The 16,524-nt window shown below is 52.1% G+C and overlaps 1 protein-coding gene across 2 annotated transcripts in view; it reads right to left on the minus strand.

Moving 5' to 3' along the window:
- The window catches only part of LOC116952762 (protein kinase C delta type-like), a 75,371-nt gene that overhangs the window by 48,919 nt on the left and 9,928 nt on the right, over positions 1-16,524 (minus strand). For both annotated transcript variants that reach the window (XM_032972386.2, XM_076074540.1), the window contains exon 3: positions 2,044-2,141. In XM_032972386.2, coding sequence (XP_032828277.1) covers positions 2,044-2,141 — 98 coding nt within the window. The remainder of the gene's footprint in view (positions 1-2,043; positions 2,142-16,524) is intronic.

Here is a 16,524-nt window from a genome sequence, read left to right on the forward strand (position 1 = left end):
TGTGATTTTTTTTTATTAGGACCTCGACGCCGGCACATGGCAACCGGTCTGACTCTGGCGAATGACATGGGCGGGGCCTTTGGCGACCCACCGCGAGTGAAGCGTGGCGTAAAGTTGGAGCGTTAGCAAGCACACAACAACAACAACCGCCATTCACCACTAAGTGGCGGTGATGTCACCACGACGCTTGTGCCAGGCCATGTGCACCTTGAGGCCACGTGAAGTGTCGAACGCCCGCGGGCAGGAGGTCACGGGGCAGACCCAAGTGCCACGGGTCGACTGACTAAGATGACTGAGATGACTGGCTGATGCACCACCTGTGCCCCCTACTGTGCCAACCTGCTGTGCTTTAGCCACCCGGCGCTCCGCTCGTTGTTGTGAGCGTCGCTCATCCGCCCTCCGTTGTTGTTGGAGGGCGACTACCTCCAACTGCCCAGTAAGGTCCTTCACAAGCCTCCTCCACAGAGGCCGATCTTGACACCGCTGGTACCAGTCATCTGCAAGTCCACTCAGCTCCACGTTCTCCTGTACCACATCACTCCATTTCTTCTCTAGCCCGTGCCGCGCCCGTTTAGCCCCCTCGATCCAGCCGAACAAAAGCTGTTTTGGCATGCGGTGGCTGGGCATGCGGGCTACATGACCTAGCCAATGCAACCTTGCCTGCCGGAGGAGCTCACCAATGGGACCTTGCCCAGATCTTTCAAGGATTTGTGAGCTCCTCACACAAACCAGTCTGGTTAAACCCAGGATGGATCGTAGGCAGGCTAGCCTAAATGTTTCTAACCGGCGAAGATGTTCCATTAGGGGGGTCCACGTTTCGCAAGCGTAGAGAATGGAGGGTATGACCGTGGCCGAGAAGACCTGAAGCTTAGTGCGGAGCTACAGACTAGGTAGCTTCCACACAGCGTTACGCAACCGATGAAAAGATATTGCCGCTCGACTGATTCGGAGTGAGACCTCTGCTGTTAAACTGGAGCCGGTCATAAGCACACTGTCCAGGTATGAGAAACTCTCCACTCTCTCCACAACTGCCCCATCACCGATTGGGAGTTGTGGGGGTGGAGTGTCCGATGGTACAAAATACCCAGGCAGGTGCTTAGTTTTGGTGGGGCTGATGGTAAGGCCCCATCTCTTAGTGGCATGCTCCAGTCTCAGCAGCAGCGTCTCCAACTCCTCCTCTGAATGAGCAGCTATTACCAAATCATCGGCATACATATAACGTGGTTGAGCAATAGGGAGCCATCGCTTGACCACACCCGGGCATCAATCAGCCTCCCATTATATCTGTACCATATGGAGATTCCCCCGGTACAGCTATTGAAGGCTTCACGAACTACGTGGTCAAAATTGATGTTAAATAATGTGGGACCCAGAAGACATCCCTGTCCCACCCCAAGGTGTACAGGGAATGGCTCTAACTCCCGGCCACGTAGCTTTACCCGGGCCCGCTCACCATCATGAAGGTCCTTAATGATCGTGAGCAGAGGGTCAGGTACTCCAAAAGCACGAAGAACAACCCAGAGCCCAGGCCTACTGATGGTATCATAGGCCTTGACCAGGTCAATAAAGCAGAGATGTACGTCTTGCTGGAATTCCCTACACCTCCGCTGTAACAGATGGACAGAAAATATGTCATCTGTGCAGGACCGCCCTTTCCTGAAACCGCATTGGGGCTCCGCAAGCCTCTCCTCAGCGTGCCTGGCAAGGCGATGTTGAATAATCCTTGCCAGGACCTTTCCCGGCACACTGAGGAGTGAGATGCCCCTGGTTGTTACAGTCTGTGCGGTCCCCATTCTTAAAGAGGGGGACCACCAGGGCATCCTTCCAATCCTGCGGAACCCGTCCAAGCACACACACACCACGGGATTAAGACCGGGTGGAGCAGCCGCTCCGAGCGAGACGCCATTCGCCACAACGCCGTGCACGCCGATCACAACGGCGGTGGCGGTGACAACCACGGTCATAACCGGGGTGAGCCCACCGGTCCCGCGCACCGCGAACCTCCGAAAACGAGTGGCGGCAACGCATGGCGCTGGCGCCCACCTGCAGCAGGTGCTCGTCGTGCAGGAGGGTGTTGAACTTGGTCTCCCAGCGAGGGTACATGGTCGGCTTGTTTTGGATGTAGGTGACGCCGCCTCGCTCTGCGTGGTAGAGGGAGAGACAGTGGGGGCACCCACAGGAGGGAAGGGGGAGGAAGAGGATGCGGAGGAGAAGGCGTCACGACAAAGAGAAGAGGATGGGTCACAGGGAAGAGGGAAAGTCACGAGGGGCAGGGTCATATGGATGAGAGGGGGGAGGGTCATGGGGAGGTTGAGAAGCTGTGGAGGAGGAGCTGTGTATGTTGATGTATGCATACTTCTCAACCCCTTATCAGTGCCTACCTTATACAGACCAATTCAGACCTTATTGGTCACCCCGTGCCCCTTATAAATCTCAGCGTTCATCCTACAAAGTCCCATCACAAGGAAGAAACACAAACAAATAGACTTCAAAAATTCTAGATTTGAAGCTTTCGTGACTGCAAGGAACCATACTCTTTGGTTCTATTCGGTAAAGTCACGTAGGTAAAAAAAATTGTTACCCGGATTGAAACGTCTGTACTCCGTATGGACCTAAAACTCAGATTCCATGTACAAGAATACGGGTAAACCATATGGGTTGAGAGCTATGTTTATGTTGAACTTATTTTGCACCATACGTAAGCCAACCATGCCAATCGGAGGTGTGGAGGAGGCCAAAGTTGTGATGCACTCAGAACAATGTTTCGGTAACTGTTGCCAGCAAACCGTTACAAGCAAAAGTTGTCACTAGCATCATCTCTTGTAACAACAAAACATTCGGCTGGGGCATATTTGATCCAGCTTACCAAGTTGTTTCTGAGTGATCAGTTGATAATTCAAGAGAGTCAGGGATGACTTTAATTTGCAAGAGTGGCCTGGGTCACCCAAATGAATCAACTAAAAAGCAGAGCCAAAGACAACCACAGGACAATCAGAGGAGGTGATGCGGCTTGCACCACTTCCAGCACGCCTTGGTCTCCCCAGGACCAAAGGAAGCCCAGGAGACAGCTGTTAGCCATGGCCTGCAATCAAACTTAGGCTTATAACCTCTGCCGCACCTCTAATTGCATCTCCTATTAGCACGGTTGGCTGTGTACGGTGCAAAATAAGTTCAACATACTTAGGTACATACACGAAAATATCCTTGATGTACTCCGGAGAGGATCACCGAGTGTCAAGACTCTTTTCAGGAGGACGCTGCTACATTGAGATGGTTGGCCAGTTCCATTCACGAGTGTTTGGCTTATGAGTGGAACTATGTGAGTCGATGTGTCTGTGCGTGAGTCGATGGGTCTGTGTGAGTCGATGGGTCTCCGCGTGAGTCGATGGGTCTCTGCGTGAGCCTCTGCATGAGATACATGAAGTGATGGGTCTCTGTGTGAGACGATGGGTGTCCATGTAAGACCGTGGGTATCTGCGTGAGTCTAAGGGTGTCAATGTAAGACCGTGGGTCTCTGCGTGAGTCTATGGGTGTCCATATAAGAACGTGCGTGTCTGCGTGAGTCTATAGGTGTCCACGTAAGACATAGCATGTCTGCGTGAGTCTATAAGTGTCCATGTAAGACCATGCGTGTCTGCGTTAGTCTATGGGTGTCCATGTAAGACCGTGCGTGGCTGCGTGAGTCTATGGCTGTCCATGTAAGACCGTGCGTGTCTGCGTGAGTCTTTGGGTGTCCATGTAAGACCGTGCGTGTCTGCGTAGAGTCTATGGGTGTCCATGTAAGACAGTGGGTGTCTGCGTGAGTCTATGGGTGTCCATGTAAGACCGTGCGTGTCTGCGTGAGTCCTTGGGTGTCCATATAAAACCGTGCGTGTGTGCGTGCTTCTATGGGTGTCCATGTAAGACCGTGCGTGTCTGCGTGAGTCTATGGGTGTCCATGTAAGACCGTGCGTGTCTGCGTGAGTCTATAGGTATCCATGTAAGACCATGCGTGTCTGCGTGAGTCTATAGGTGTCCATGTATGACTGTGGGTGTCTGCGTGAGTCTATGGGTGTCCATGTAAGACCGTGCGTGTCTGCGTGAGTCTATAGGTGTCCATGTAAGACCGTTCGTGTCTGTGTGAGTCTATGGGTGTCCATGTAAGACCATGCGTGTCTGCGTGAGTCTGTGGGTGTCCATGTAAGACCGTGCATGTCTGCGTGAGTCTAGAGGTGTCCATGTAAGACCGTGGGTGTCTGCATGAGTCTATGGGTGTCCATGTAAGACCGTGCGTGTATGCGTGAGTCTTTGGGTGTCCATATAAGACCGTGCGTGTCTGCGTGAGTCTATGGGTGTCCATGTAAGACCGTGCGTGTCTTCGTGAGTCTATAGGTGTCCGTGTAAGACCGTGCGTGTCTGCGTGAGTCTATGGGTGTCCATGTAAGACCGTGCGTGTCTGCGTGAGTCTATGGGTGTCCATGTAAGACCGTGCGTGTCTTCGTGAGTCTATAGGTGTCCGTGTAAGACCGTGCGTGTCTGCGTGAGTCAATGAGTGTCCATGTAAGACCATGGGTGTCTGCGTGAGTCTATGGGTGTCCATGTAAGACCGTGCGTGTCTGCGTGAGTCTATAGGTGTCCATGTAAGACCGTGCATGTCTGCGTGAGTCTATAGGTGTCCATGTAAGACCGTGCGTGTCTGCGTGAGTCTGTGGGTGTCCATATAAGACGGTGCGTGTCTGCGTGAGTCTATGGGTGTCCATGTAAGACTGTGGGTGTCTGCGTATGTCTATGGGTGTCCATTCAAGACCATGGGTGTCTGCGTGAGTCTATGGGTGTCCATATAAGACCGTGCGTGTTTGCGTGAGTCTATGGGTGTCCATGTAAGACCGTGCGTGTCTGCGTGAGTCTATGGGTGTCCATGTAAGACAGTGCGTGTCTGCGTGAGTCTATGGGTGTCCATGTAAGACCATGGGTGTCTGCGTGAGTCTAGGGGTGTCCATGTAAGACTGTGCGTGTATGCGTAAGTCCTTGGGTGTCCATATAAGACCGTGCTTGTCTTCGTGAGTCTATTGGTGTCCATATAAGACCGTTCATGTCTGCGTGAGTCTATGGGTGTCCATGTAAGACCATGGGTGTCTGTGTGAGTCTAGGGGTGTCCATGTAAGACTGTGCGTGTATGCGTAAGTCCTTGGGTGTCCATATAAGACCGTGCTTGTCTTCGTGAGTCTATTGGTGTCCATATAAGACCGTTCATGTCTGCGTGAGTCTATGGGTGTCCATGTTAGACTGTGGGTGTCTGCGTGAGTCTAAGTGTGTCCATGTAAGACCGTGCGTGTCTGCGTTAGTCTATGGGTGTCCATCTAAAACCGTGCGTGTCTGCGTGAGTCTATGGGTGTCAAAGTAAGACCGTGCATGTCTGCGTGAGTATATGGGCATCCATGTAAGACCGTGCATGTCTGCGTGAGCCTATAGGTGTCCAGGTAAGACCGTGCGTGTCTGCGTGAGTCTATGGTGTCCATATAAGACAGTGCGTGTCTGCGTGAGTCTATGGGTGTCCATGTAAGACCCTGGGTGTCTCCGTGAGTCTATAGGTGTCCATGTAAGACCGTGCATGTCTGCGTGAGTCTAAGGGTGTTCATGTAAGACCGTGCATGTCTGCGTAAGTCTATGGGTGTCCATGTAATACCGTGCGTGTCTGCGTGAGTCCATAGGTGTCCATGTAAGACCGTGCGTGTCTGCATGAGTCAATGAGTGTCCATGTAACACCGTGGGTGTCTGCGTGAGTCTATGGGTGTCCATGTAAGACCGTGCGTGTCTGCGTGAGTCTATAGGTGTCCATGTAAGACCGTGCGTGTCTGCGTGAGTCTATGGGTGTCCATGTAAGACTGTGCGTTTCTGCGTGAGTCTATGGGTATCCATGTAAGACCGTGGGTGTCTGCCTGAGTCTGTGGGTGTCCATATAAGACCGTGCATTTCTGCGTGAGTCTATGGGTGTCCATGTAAGACCGTGCGTGTCTGCCTGAGTCTGTGGGTGTCCATATAAGACCGTGCGTTTCCACGTGAGTCTATGGGTGTCCATGTAAGACCGTGGGAGTCTGCGTGAGTCTATGGGTGTCCATATGAGACCGTGCGTGTCTGCGTGAGTCTATGAGTCCATATAAGACCGTGCTTGTCTGCGTGAGTCTATGGGTGTCCATGTAAGACCGTGCGTGTCTGCGTGAGTCTATGGGTGTCCATGTAAGACCGTGCGTGTCTGATAGAGTATATAGGTGTCCATGTAAGACCGTGCGTGTCTGCGTGATTCTGTGGGTGTCCATATAAGACTGTGCGTGTCTGCGTGAGTCTATGGGAGTCCATGTAAGAACGTGCATGTCTGCGTGAGTCTATGGTGTCCATGTAAGACCGTGGGTGTATGCGTGAGTCTATAGGTGTCCATGTAAGACCGTGGGTGTCTGCGTGAGTCTATGGGTGTCCATGTAAGACCGTGCGTGTCTGCGTGAGTCTATAGGTGTCCATGTAAGACCGTGCGTGTCTGCGTGAGTCTATAGGTGTCCATGTAAGACCGTGCGTGTCTGCGTGAGTCTATGGGTGTCCATGTAAGACTGTGCGTTTCTGCGTGAGTCTATGGGTATCCATGTAAGACCGTGGGTGTCTGCCTGAGTCTGTGGGTCCCCATATAAGACCGTGCATTTCTGCGTGAGTCTATGGGTGTCCATGTAAGACCGTGCGTGTCTGCCTGAGTCTGTGGGTGTCCATATAAGACCGTGCGTTTCCGCGTGAGTCTATGGGTGTCCATGTAAGACCGTGGGTGTCTGCGTGAGTCTATGGGTGTCCATATGAGACCGTGCGTGTCTGCATGAGTCTATGAGTCCATATAAGACCGTGCTTGTCTGCTTGAGTCTATGGGTGTCCATGTAAGACCGTGCGTGTCTGCGTGAGTCTATGGGTGTCCATGTAAGACCGTGCGTGTCTGATAGAGTACATAGGTGTCCATGTAAGACCGTGCGTGTCTGCGTAATTCTGTGGGTGTCCATATAAGACTGTGCGTGTCTGTGTGAGTCTATGGGAGTCCATGTAAGAAAGTGCATATCTGCGTGAGTCTATGGGTGTCCATGAAAGACCGTGGGAGTATGCGTGAGTCTATAGGTGTCCATGTAAGACCGTGGGTGTCTGCGTGAGTCTATGGGTGTCCATGTAAGACCGTGCGTGTCTGCGTGAGTCTATAGGTGTCCATGTAAGACCGTGCGTGTCTGCGTGAGTCTATCGGTGACCATGTAAGACCGTGGGTGTCTGCGTAAGTCTATGGGTGTCCATGTAAGACCGTGGTTGTATCCTTGAGTCTATGGCTGTCCATGTAAGACTCTGGGTGTCTGCGTGAGTCTATGGGTGTCCATGTAAGACCGTGGGTGTCTGCGTGAGTCAATGGGTGTCCATGTAAGACCGTGGGTGTCTCCGTGAGTCTATAGGTGTCCATGTAAGACTGTGCGTGTCTGCGTGAGTCTAAGGGTGTTCATGTAAGACCGTGCGTGTCTGCGTGAGTCTATGGCTGTCCATGTAAGACCGTGCGTGTCTGCGTGAGTCTATAGGTGTCCATGTAAGACCGTGCGTGTCTGCGTGAGTCAATGAGTGTCCATGTAAGACCGTGCGTGTCTGCGTGAGTCTATAGGTGTCCATGTAAGACCGTGTGTGTCTGCGTGAGTCAATGAGTGTCCATGTAAGACCGTGGGTGTCTGCGTGAGTCTAAGGGTGTCCATGTAAGACCGTGCATGTCTGATAGAGTATATAGGTGTCCATGTAAGACCGTGCGTGTCTGCGTGAGTCTGTGTGTGTCCATATAAGACTGTGCGTGTCTGCGTGAGTCTATGGGAGTCCATGTAAGAACGTGCATGTCTGCGTGATTCTATGGGTGTCCATGTAAGACCATGCGTGTCTGCGTGAGTCTATAGGTGTCCATGTAAGACTGTGGGTGTCTGCGTGAGTCTATGGGTGTCCATGTAAGACCGTGCGTGTCTGCGTGAGTTTATGGGTGTCCAGGTAAGACCATGCGTGTCTGCGTGAGTCTGTGGGTGTCCATGTAAGACCGTGCATGTCTGCGTGAGTCTAGAGGTGTCCATGTAAGACCGTGGGTGTCTGCATGAGTATATGGGTGTCCATGTAAGATCGTGCGTGTATGCGTGAGTCTTTGGGTGTCCATATAAGACCGTGCGTGTCTGCGTGAGTCTATGGGTGTCCATGTAAGACCGTGCGTGTCTGCGTGAGTCTATGGGTGTCCAAGTAAGACCGTGCGTGTCTGCGTGAGTCTATAGGTGTCCATGTAAGACCATGCGTGTCTGCGTGAGTCTGTGGGTGTCCATATAAGACGGTGCGTGTCTGCGTGAGTCTATGGGTGTCCATGTAAGACTGTGGGTGTCTGCGTATGTCTATGGGTGTCCATTCAAGACCATGGGTGTCTGCGTGAGTCTATGGGTGTCCATATAAGACCGTGCGTGTCTGCGTGAGTCTAAAGGTGTCCATGTAAGACCGTGCGTGTCTGCGTGAGTCTATGGGTGTCCATGTAAGACCATGGGTGTCTGCTTGAGTCTAGGGGTGTCCATGTAAGACCGTGCGTGTATGCGTAAGTCCTTGGGTGTCCATATAAGACCGTGCTTGTCTTCATGAGTCTATTGGTGTCCATATAAGACCGTTCATGTCTGCGTGAGTCTATGGGTGTCCATGTTAGACTGTGGGTGTCTGCGTGAGTCTATGTGTGTCCATGTAAGACCGTGCGTGTCTGCGTTAGTCTATGGGTGTCCATCTAAGACCGTGCGTTTCTGCGTGAGTCTATGGGTGTCAATGTAAGACCGTGCATGTCTGCGTGAGTATATGGGCATCCATGTAAGACCGTGCATGTCTGCGTGAGCCTATAGGTGTCCAGGTAAGACCGTGCGTGTGTGCGTGAGTCTATGGTGTCCATATAAGACGGTGCGTGTCTGCGTGAGTCTATGGGTGTCCATGTAAGACCGTGCGTGTCTGATAGAGTATATAGGTGTCCATGTAAGCCCGTGCCTGTCTGCGTGAGTCTGTGGGTGTCCATGTAAGAACGTGCATGTTTGCGTGAGTCTATGGGTGTCCATGTAAGATCATGCGTGTCTGCGTGAGTCTATAGGTGTCCATGTAAGACTGTGGGTGTCTGCGTGAGTCTATGGGTGTCCAAGTAAGACCGTGGGTGTCTGCGTGAGTCTATGGGTGTCCATGTAAGACCGTGCGTGTCTGCGTGAGTCTATAGGTGTCCATGTAAGACCGTGCGTGTCTGCGTGAGTCTATCGGTGACCATGTAAGACCGTGGGTGTCTGCGTAAGTCTATGGGTGTCCATGTAAGACCGTGGTTGTATCCGTGAGTCTATGGCTGTCCATGTAAGACTCTGGGTGTCTGCGTGAGTCTATGGGTGTTCATGTAAGACCGTGGGTGTCTGCGTGAGTCAATGGGTGTCCATGTAAGACCGTGGGTGTCTCCGTGAGTCTATAGGTGTCCATGTAAGACCGTGCGTGTCTGCGTGAGTCTAAGGGTGTTCATGTAAGACCGTGCGTGTCTGCGTGAGTCTATGGGTGTCCATGTAAGACCGTGCGTGTCTGCGTGAGTCAATGAGTGTCCATGTAAGACCGTGGGTGTCTGCGTGAGTCTAAGGGTGTTCATGTAAGACCGTGCGTGTCTGCATGAGTCTATGGATGTCCATATAAGACCGTGCGTGTCTGCGTGAGTATATGGGTGTCCATGTAAGACCGTGCATGTCTGCGTGAGTCTATGGGTGTCCATGTAAGACCGTGCGTGTCTGATAGAGTATATAGGTGTCCTTGTAAGACCGTGCGTGTCTGCGTGAGTCTGTGGGTGTCCATATAAGACTGTGCGTGTCTGCGTCAGTCTATGGGAGTCCATGTAAGAACGTGCATGTCTGCGTGATTCTATGGGTGTCCATGTAAGACAGTGCGTGTCTGAGTGAGTCTATAGGTGTCCATGTAAGACTGTGGGTGTCTGCGTGAGTCTATGGGTGTCCATGTAAGACCGTGCGTGTCTGCGTGAGTTTATGGGTGTCCAGGTAAGACCATGCGTGTCTGCGTGATTCTGTGGGTGTCCATGTAAGACCGTGCATGTCTGCGTGAGTCTAGAGGTGTCCATGTAAGACCGTGGGTGTCTGCATGAGTATATGGGTGTCCATGTAAGATCGTGCGTGTATGCGTGAGTCTTTGGGTGTCCATATAAGACCGTGCGTGTCTGCGTGAGTCTATGGGTGTCCATGTAAGACCGTGCGTGTCTGCGTGAGTCTATGGGTGTCCATGTAAGACCGTGCGTGTCTGCGTGAGTCTATAGGTGTCCATGTAAGACCGTGCATGTCTGCGTGAGTCTATAGGTGTCCATGTAAGACCATGCGTGTCTGCGTGATTCTGTGGGTGTCCATATAAGACGGTGCGTGTCTGCGTGAGTCTATGGGTGTCCATGTAAGACTGTGGGTGTCTGCGTATGTCTATGGGTGTCCATTCAAGACCATGGGTGTCTGCGTGAGTCTATGGGTGTCCATATACGACCGTGCGTGTCTGCGTGAGTCTATGGGTGTCCATGTAAGACCGTGCGTGTCTGCGTGAGTCTATGGGTGTCCATGTAAGACCATGGGTGTCTGCTTGAGTCTAGGGGTGTCCATGTAAGACCGTGCGTGTATGCGTAAGTCCTTGGGTGTCCATATAAGACCGTGCTTGTCTTCATGAGTCTATTGGTGTCCATATAAGACCGTTCATGTCTGCGTGAGTCTATGGGTGTCCATGTTAGACTGTGGGTGTCTGCGTGAGTCTATGTGTGTCCATGTAAGACCGTGCGTGTCTGCGTTAGTCTATGGGTGTCCATCTAAGACCGTGCGTGTCTGCGTGAGTCTATGGGTGTCAATGTAAGACCGTGCATGTCTGCGTGAGTATATGGGCATCCATGTAAGACCGTGCATGTCTGCGTGAGCCTATAGGTGTCCAGGTAAGACCGTGCGTGTGTGCGTGAGCCTATGGTGTCCATATAAGACGGTGCGTGTCTACGTGAGTCTATGGGTGTCCATGTAAGACCGTGCGTGTCTGATAGAGTATATAGGTGTCCATGTAAGACCGTGCCTGTCTGCGTGAGTCTGTGGGTGTCCATGTAAGAACGTGCATGTTTGCGTGAGTCTATGGGTGTCCATGTAAGATCATGCGTGTCTGCGTGAGTCTATAGGTGTCCATGTAAGACTGTGGGTGTCTGCGTGAGTCTATGGGTGTCCAAGTAAGACCGTGGGTGTCTGCGTGAGTCTATGGGTGTCCATGTAAGACCGTGCGTGTCTGCGTGAGTCTATAGGTGTCCATGTAAGACCGTGCGTGTCTGCGTGAGTCTATCGGTGACCATGTAAGACCGTGGGTGTCTGCGTAAGTCTATGGGTGTCCATGTAAGACCGTGGTTGTATCCGTGAGTCTATGGCTGTCCATGTAAGACTCTGGGTGTCTGCGTGAGTCTATGGGTGTTCATGTAAGACCGTGGGTGTCTGCGTGAGTCAATGGGTGTCCATGTAAGACCGTGGGTGTCTCCGTGAGTCTATAGGTGTCCATGTAAGACCGTGCGTGTCTGCGTGAGTCTAAGGGTGTTCATGTAAGACCGTGCGTGTCTGCGTGAGTCTATGGGTGTCCATGTAAGACCGTGCGTGTCTGCGTGAGTCAATGAGTGTCCATGTAAGACCGTGGGTGTCTGCGTGAGTCTAAGGGTGTTCATGTAAGACCGTGCGTGTCTGCATGAGTCTATGGATGTCCATATAAGACCGTGCGTGTCTGCGTGAGTATATGGGTGTCCATGTAAGACCGTGCATGTCTGCGTGAGTCTATGGGTGTCCATGTAAGACCGTGCGTGTCTGATAGAGTATATAGGTGTCCTTGTAAGACCGTGCGTGTCTGCGTGAGTCTGTGGGTGTCCATATAAGACTGTGCGTGTCTGCGTCAGTCTATGGGAGTCCATGTAAGAACGTGCATGTCTGCGTGATTCTATGGGTGTCCATGTAAGACAGTGCGTGTCTGAGTGAGTCTATAGGTGTCCATGTAAGACTGTGGGTGTCTGCGTGAGTCTATGGGTGTCCATGTAAGACCGTGCGTGTCTGCGTGAGTTTATGGGTGTCCAGGTAAGACCATGCGTGTCTGCGTGATTCTGTGGGTGTCCATGTAAGACCGTGCATGTCTGCGTGAGTCTAGAGGTGTCCATGTAAGACCGTGGGTGTCTGCATGAGTATATGGGTGTCCATGTAAGATCGTGCGTGTATGCGTGAGTCTTTGGGTGTCCATATAAGACCGTGCGTGTCTGCGTGAGTCTATGGGTGTCCATGTAAGACCGTGCGTGTCTGCGTGAGTCTATGGGTGTCCATGTAAGACCGTGCGTGTCTGCGTGAGTCTATAGGTGTCCATGTAAGACCGTGCATGTCTGCGTGAGTCTATAGGTGTCCATGTAAGACCATGCGTGTCTGCGTGATTCTGTGGGTGTCCATATAAGACGGTGCGTGTCTGCGTGAGTCTATGGGTGTCCATGTAAGACTGTGGGTGTCTGCGTATGTCTATGGGTGTCCATTCAAGACCATGGGTGTCTGCGTGAGTCTATGGGTGTCCATATACGACCGTGCGTGTCTGCGTGAGTCTATGGGTGTCCATGTAAGACCGTGCGTGTCTGCGTGAGTCTATGGGTGTCCATGTAAGACCATGGGTGTCTGCTTGAGTCTAGGGGTGTCCATGTAAGACCGTGCGTGTATGCGTAAGTCCTTGGGTGTCCATATAAGACCGTGCTTGTCTTCATGAGTCTATTGGTGTCCATATAAGACCGTTCATGTCTGCGTGAGTCTATGGGTGTCCATGTTAGACTGTGGGTGTCTGCGTGAGTCTATGTGTGTCCATGTAAGACCGTGCGTGTCTGCGTTAGTCTATGGGTGTCAATGTAAGACCGTGCATGTCTGCGTGAGTATATGGGCATCCATGTAAGACCGTGCATGTCTGCGTGAGCCTATAGGTGTCCAGGTAAGACCGTGCGTGTGTGCGTGAGCCTATGGTGTCCATATAAGACGGTGCGTGTCTGCGTGAGTCTATGGGTGTCCATGTAAGACCGTGCGTGTCTGATAGAGTATATAGGTGTCCATGTAAGACCGTGCGTGTCTGCGTGAGTCTGTGGGTGTCCATATAAGACTGTGCGTGTCTGCGTGAGTCTATGGGAGTCCATGTAAGAACGTGCATGTCTGCGTGAGTCTATGGGTGTCCATGTAAGACCATGCGTGTCTGCGTGAGTCTATAGGTGTCCATGTAAGACTGTGGGTGTCTGCGTGAGTCTATGGGTGTCCAAGTAAGACCGTGCGTGTCTGCGTGAGTTTATGGGTGTCCAGGTATGACCATGCGTGTCTGCGTGAGTCGGTGGGTGTCCATGTAAGACCGTGCATGTCTGCGTAAGTCTATGGGTGTCCATGTAAGACCGTGGTTGTATCCGTGAGTCTATGGCTGTCCATGTAAGACTCTGGGTGTCTGCGTGAGTCTATGGGTGTTCATGTAAGACCGTGGGTGTCTGCGTGAGTCAATGGGTGTCCATGTAAGACCGTGGGTGTCTCCGTGAGTCTATAGGTGTCCATGTAAGACCGTGCGTGTCTGCGTGAGTCTAAGGGTGTTCATGTAAGACCGTGCGTGTCTGCGTGAGTCTATGGGTGTCCATGTAAGACCGTGGGTGTCTGCGTGAGTCAATGAGTGTCCATGTAAGACCGTGGGTGTCTGCGTGAGTCTAAGGGTGTTCATGTAAGACCGTGCGTGTCTGCATGAGTCTATGGATGTCCATATAAGACCGTGCGTGTCTGCGTGAGTATATGGGTGTCCATGTAAGACCGTGCATGTCTGCGTGAGTCTATGGGTGTCCATGTAAGACCGTGCGTGTCTGATAGAGTATATAGGTGTCCTTGTAAGACCGTGCGTGTCTGCGCGAGTCTGTGGGTGTCCATATAAGACTGTGCGTGTCTGCGTCAGTCTATGGGAGTCCATGTAAGAACGTGCATGTCTGCGTGATTCTATGGGTGTCCATGTAAGACCATGCGTGTCTGCGTGAGTCTATAGGTGTCCATGTAAGACTGTGGGTGTCTGCGTGAGTCTAGAGGTGTCCATGTAAGACCGTGGGTGTCTGCATGAGTATATGGGTGTCCATGTAAGATCGTGCGTGTATGCGTGAGTCTTTGGGTGTCCATATAAGACCGTGCGTGTCTGCGTGAGTCTATGGGTGTCAATGTAAGACCGTGCATGTCTGCGTGAGTATATGGGCATCCATGTAAGACCGTGCATGTCTGCGTGAGCCTATTGGTGTCCAGGTAAGACCGTGCGTGTCTGCGTGAGTCTATGGTGTCCATATAAGACGGTGCGTGTCTGCGTGAGTCTATGGGTGTCCATGTAAGACCCTGGGTGTCTCTGTGAGTCTATAGGTGTCCATGTAAGACCGTGCGTGTCTGCGTGAGTCTAAGGGTGTTCATGTAAGACCGTGCGTGTCTGCGTAAGTCTATGGGTGTCCATGTAATACCGTGCGTGTCTGCGTGAGTCTATAGGTGTCCATGTAAGACCGTGCGTGTCTGCATGAGACAATGAGTGTCCATGTAAGACCGTGCGTTTTCACGTGAGTCTATGGGTGTCCATGTAAGACCGTGGGTGTCTGCGTGAGTCTATGGGTGTCCATATGAGACCGTGCGTGTCTGCGTGAGTCTATGGGTGTCCATGTAAAACCGTGCGTGTCTGCGTGAGTCTATGGGTGTCCATGTAAGACCGTGCGTGTCTGATAGAGTATATAGGTGTCCATGTAAGACCGTGCGTGTCTGCGTGATTCTGTGGGTGTCCATATAAGACTGTGCGTGTCTGCGTGAGTCTATGGGAGTCCATGTAAGAACGTGCATGTCTGCGTGAGTCTATGGGTATCCATGTAAGACCGTGGGTGTATGCGTGAGTCTATAGGTGTCCATGTAAGACCGTGGGTGTCTGCGTGAGTCTATAGGTGTCCATGTAAGACCGTGCGTGTCTGCATGAGTCAATGAGTGTCCATGTAAGACCGTGGGTGTCTGCATGAGTCTATGGGTGTCCATGTAAGACCGTGCGTGTCTGCGTGAGTCTATAGGTGTCCATGTAAGCGCGTGCGTGTCTGCGTGAGTCTATGGGTGTCCATGTAAGACCGTGGGTGTCTGCGTGAGTCTATAGGTGTCCGTGTAAGACCATGCGTGTCTGCCTGAGTTTATGGGTGTCCAAATAAGACCGTGCCTGTCTGCGTGAGTCTATAGGTGTCCATGTAAGACCGTGGGTGTCTGCGTGAGTCTATGGGTGTCCATGTAAGACCGTGGGTGACTGCGTGAGTCTATGGGTGTCCATGTAAGACCGTGCCTGTCTGCGTGAGTCTATGGGTGTCCATGTAAGACCGTGGGTGTCGGCGTGAGTCTATGTTAGTCCATGTAAGACTGTGGGTGTCTGCGTGAGTCTATGGGTGTCCATGTACGACCGTGCGTGTCTGCGTGAGTCTATGGGTGTCCATGTAAGACCTTGGGTGTCTGCGTGAGTCTATGGGTGTCCATTTAAGACCGTGGGTGTCTGCGAGAGTATATGGGTGTCCATGTAAGACCGTGGGTGTCTGCGTGAGTCTATAGGTGTCTATGTAAGACCTTGGGTGTCTGCGTGAGTCTATGGGTGTCCATGGAAGACCGTGGGTGTGTGCTTGAGTCTATGGGTGTCCATGTAAGCCCGTGCGTGTCTGCGTGAGTCTATGGGTGTCCATGTAAGACTGAGGGTGTCTGTGTGAGTGTATGGGTGTCTATGTAAGACCGTGGTTGTCTGCGTGAGTCTATGGGTGTCCATTTAAGACCTTGGGTGTCTGCGTGAGTCTATGGGTGTCCATTTAAGACCGTGGGTGTCTGCATGAGTATATAGGTTTCCGTGTAAGACCGTGGGTGTCTGCGTGAGTCTATAGGTGTCTATGTAAGACCGTGGGTGTCTGCGTGAGTCTATGTGTGTCCATGTAAGACTGTGGGTGTCTGCGTGAGTCTATAGGTGTCCGTGTAAGACCATGCGTGTCTGCCTGAGGCTATGGGTGTCCAAATAAGACCGTGCCTGTCTGCGTGAGTCTATAGGTGTCCATGTAAGATTGTGGGTGTCTGCGTGAGTCTATGGGTGTCCATGTAAGACTGTGGGTGTCTGCGTGAGTCTATGGGTGTCCATGTAAGACCGTGCGTGTCTGCGTGAGTCTATGGGTGTCCATGTAAGACCGTGCATGTCTGCATGAGTCTATAGGTGTCCATGTAAGACCGTGCGTGTCTGCGTGAGTCTATGGGTGTCCATGTAAGACCGTGGGTGTCTTCGTGAGTCTATGGGTGTCCATGTAAGACTGTGGGTGTCTGCGTGAGTCTATGGGTGTCCATGTGAGACCGTGGGTGTCTGCTTGAGTCTATAGGTGTCCATGTAAGACCGTGCGTGTCTGCGTGAGTCTTTGGGTGTCCATGTAAGACCGTGCATGTCTGCGTGAGTCTATGGGTG

The sequence above is a fragment of the Petromyzon marinus genome, chromosome 48 (genome assembly GCF_048934315.1).
Source record: "Petromyzon marinus isolate PM22_M1 ecotype Great Lakes invasive population chromosome 48, UKy_Petmar_22M1.pri1.0, whole genome shotgun sequence".
Classification (NCBI taxonomy): domain Eukaryota; kingdom Metazoa; phylum Chordata; class Hyperoartia; order Petromyzontiformes; family Petromyzontidae; genus Petromyzon; species Petromyzon marinus.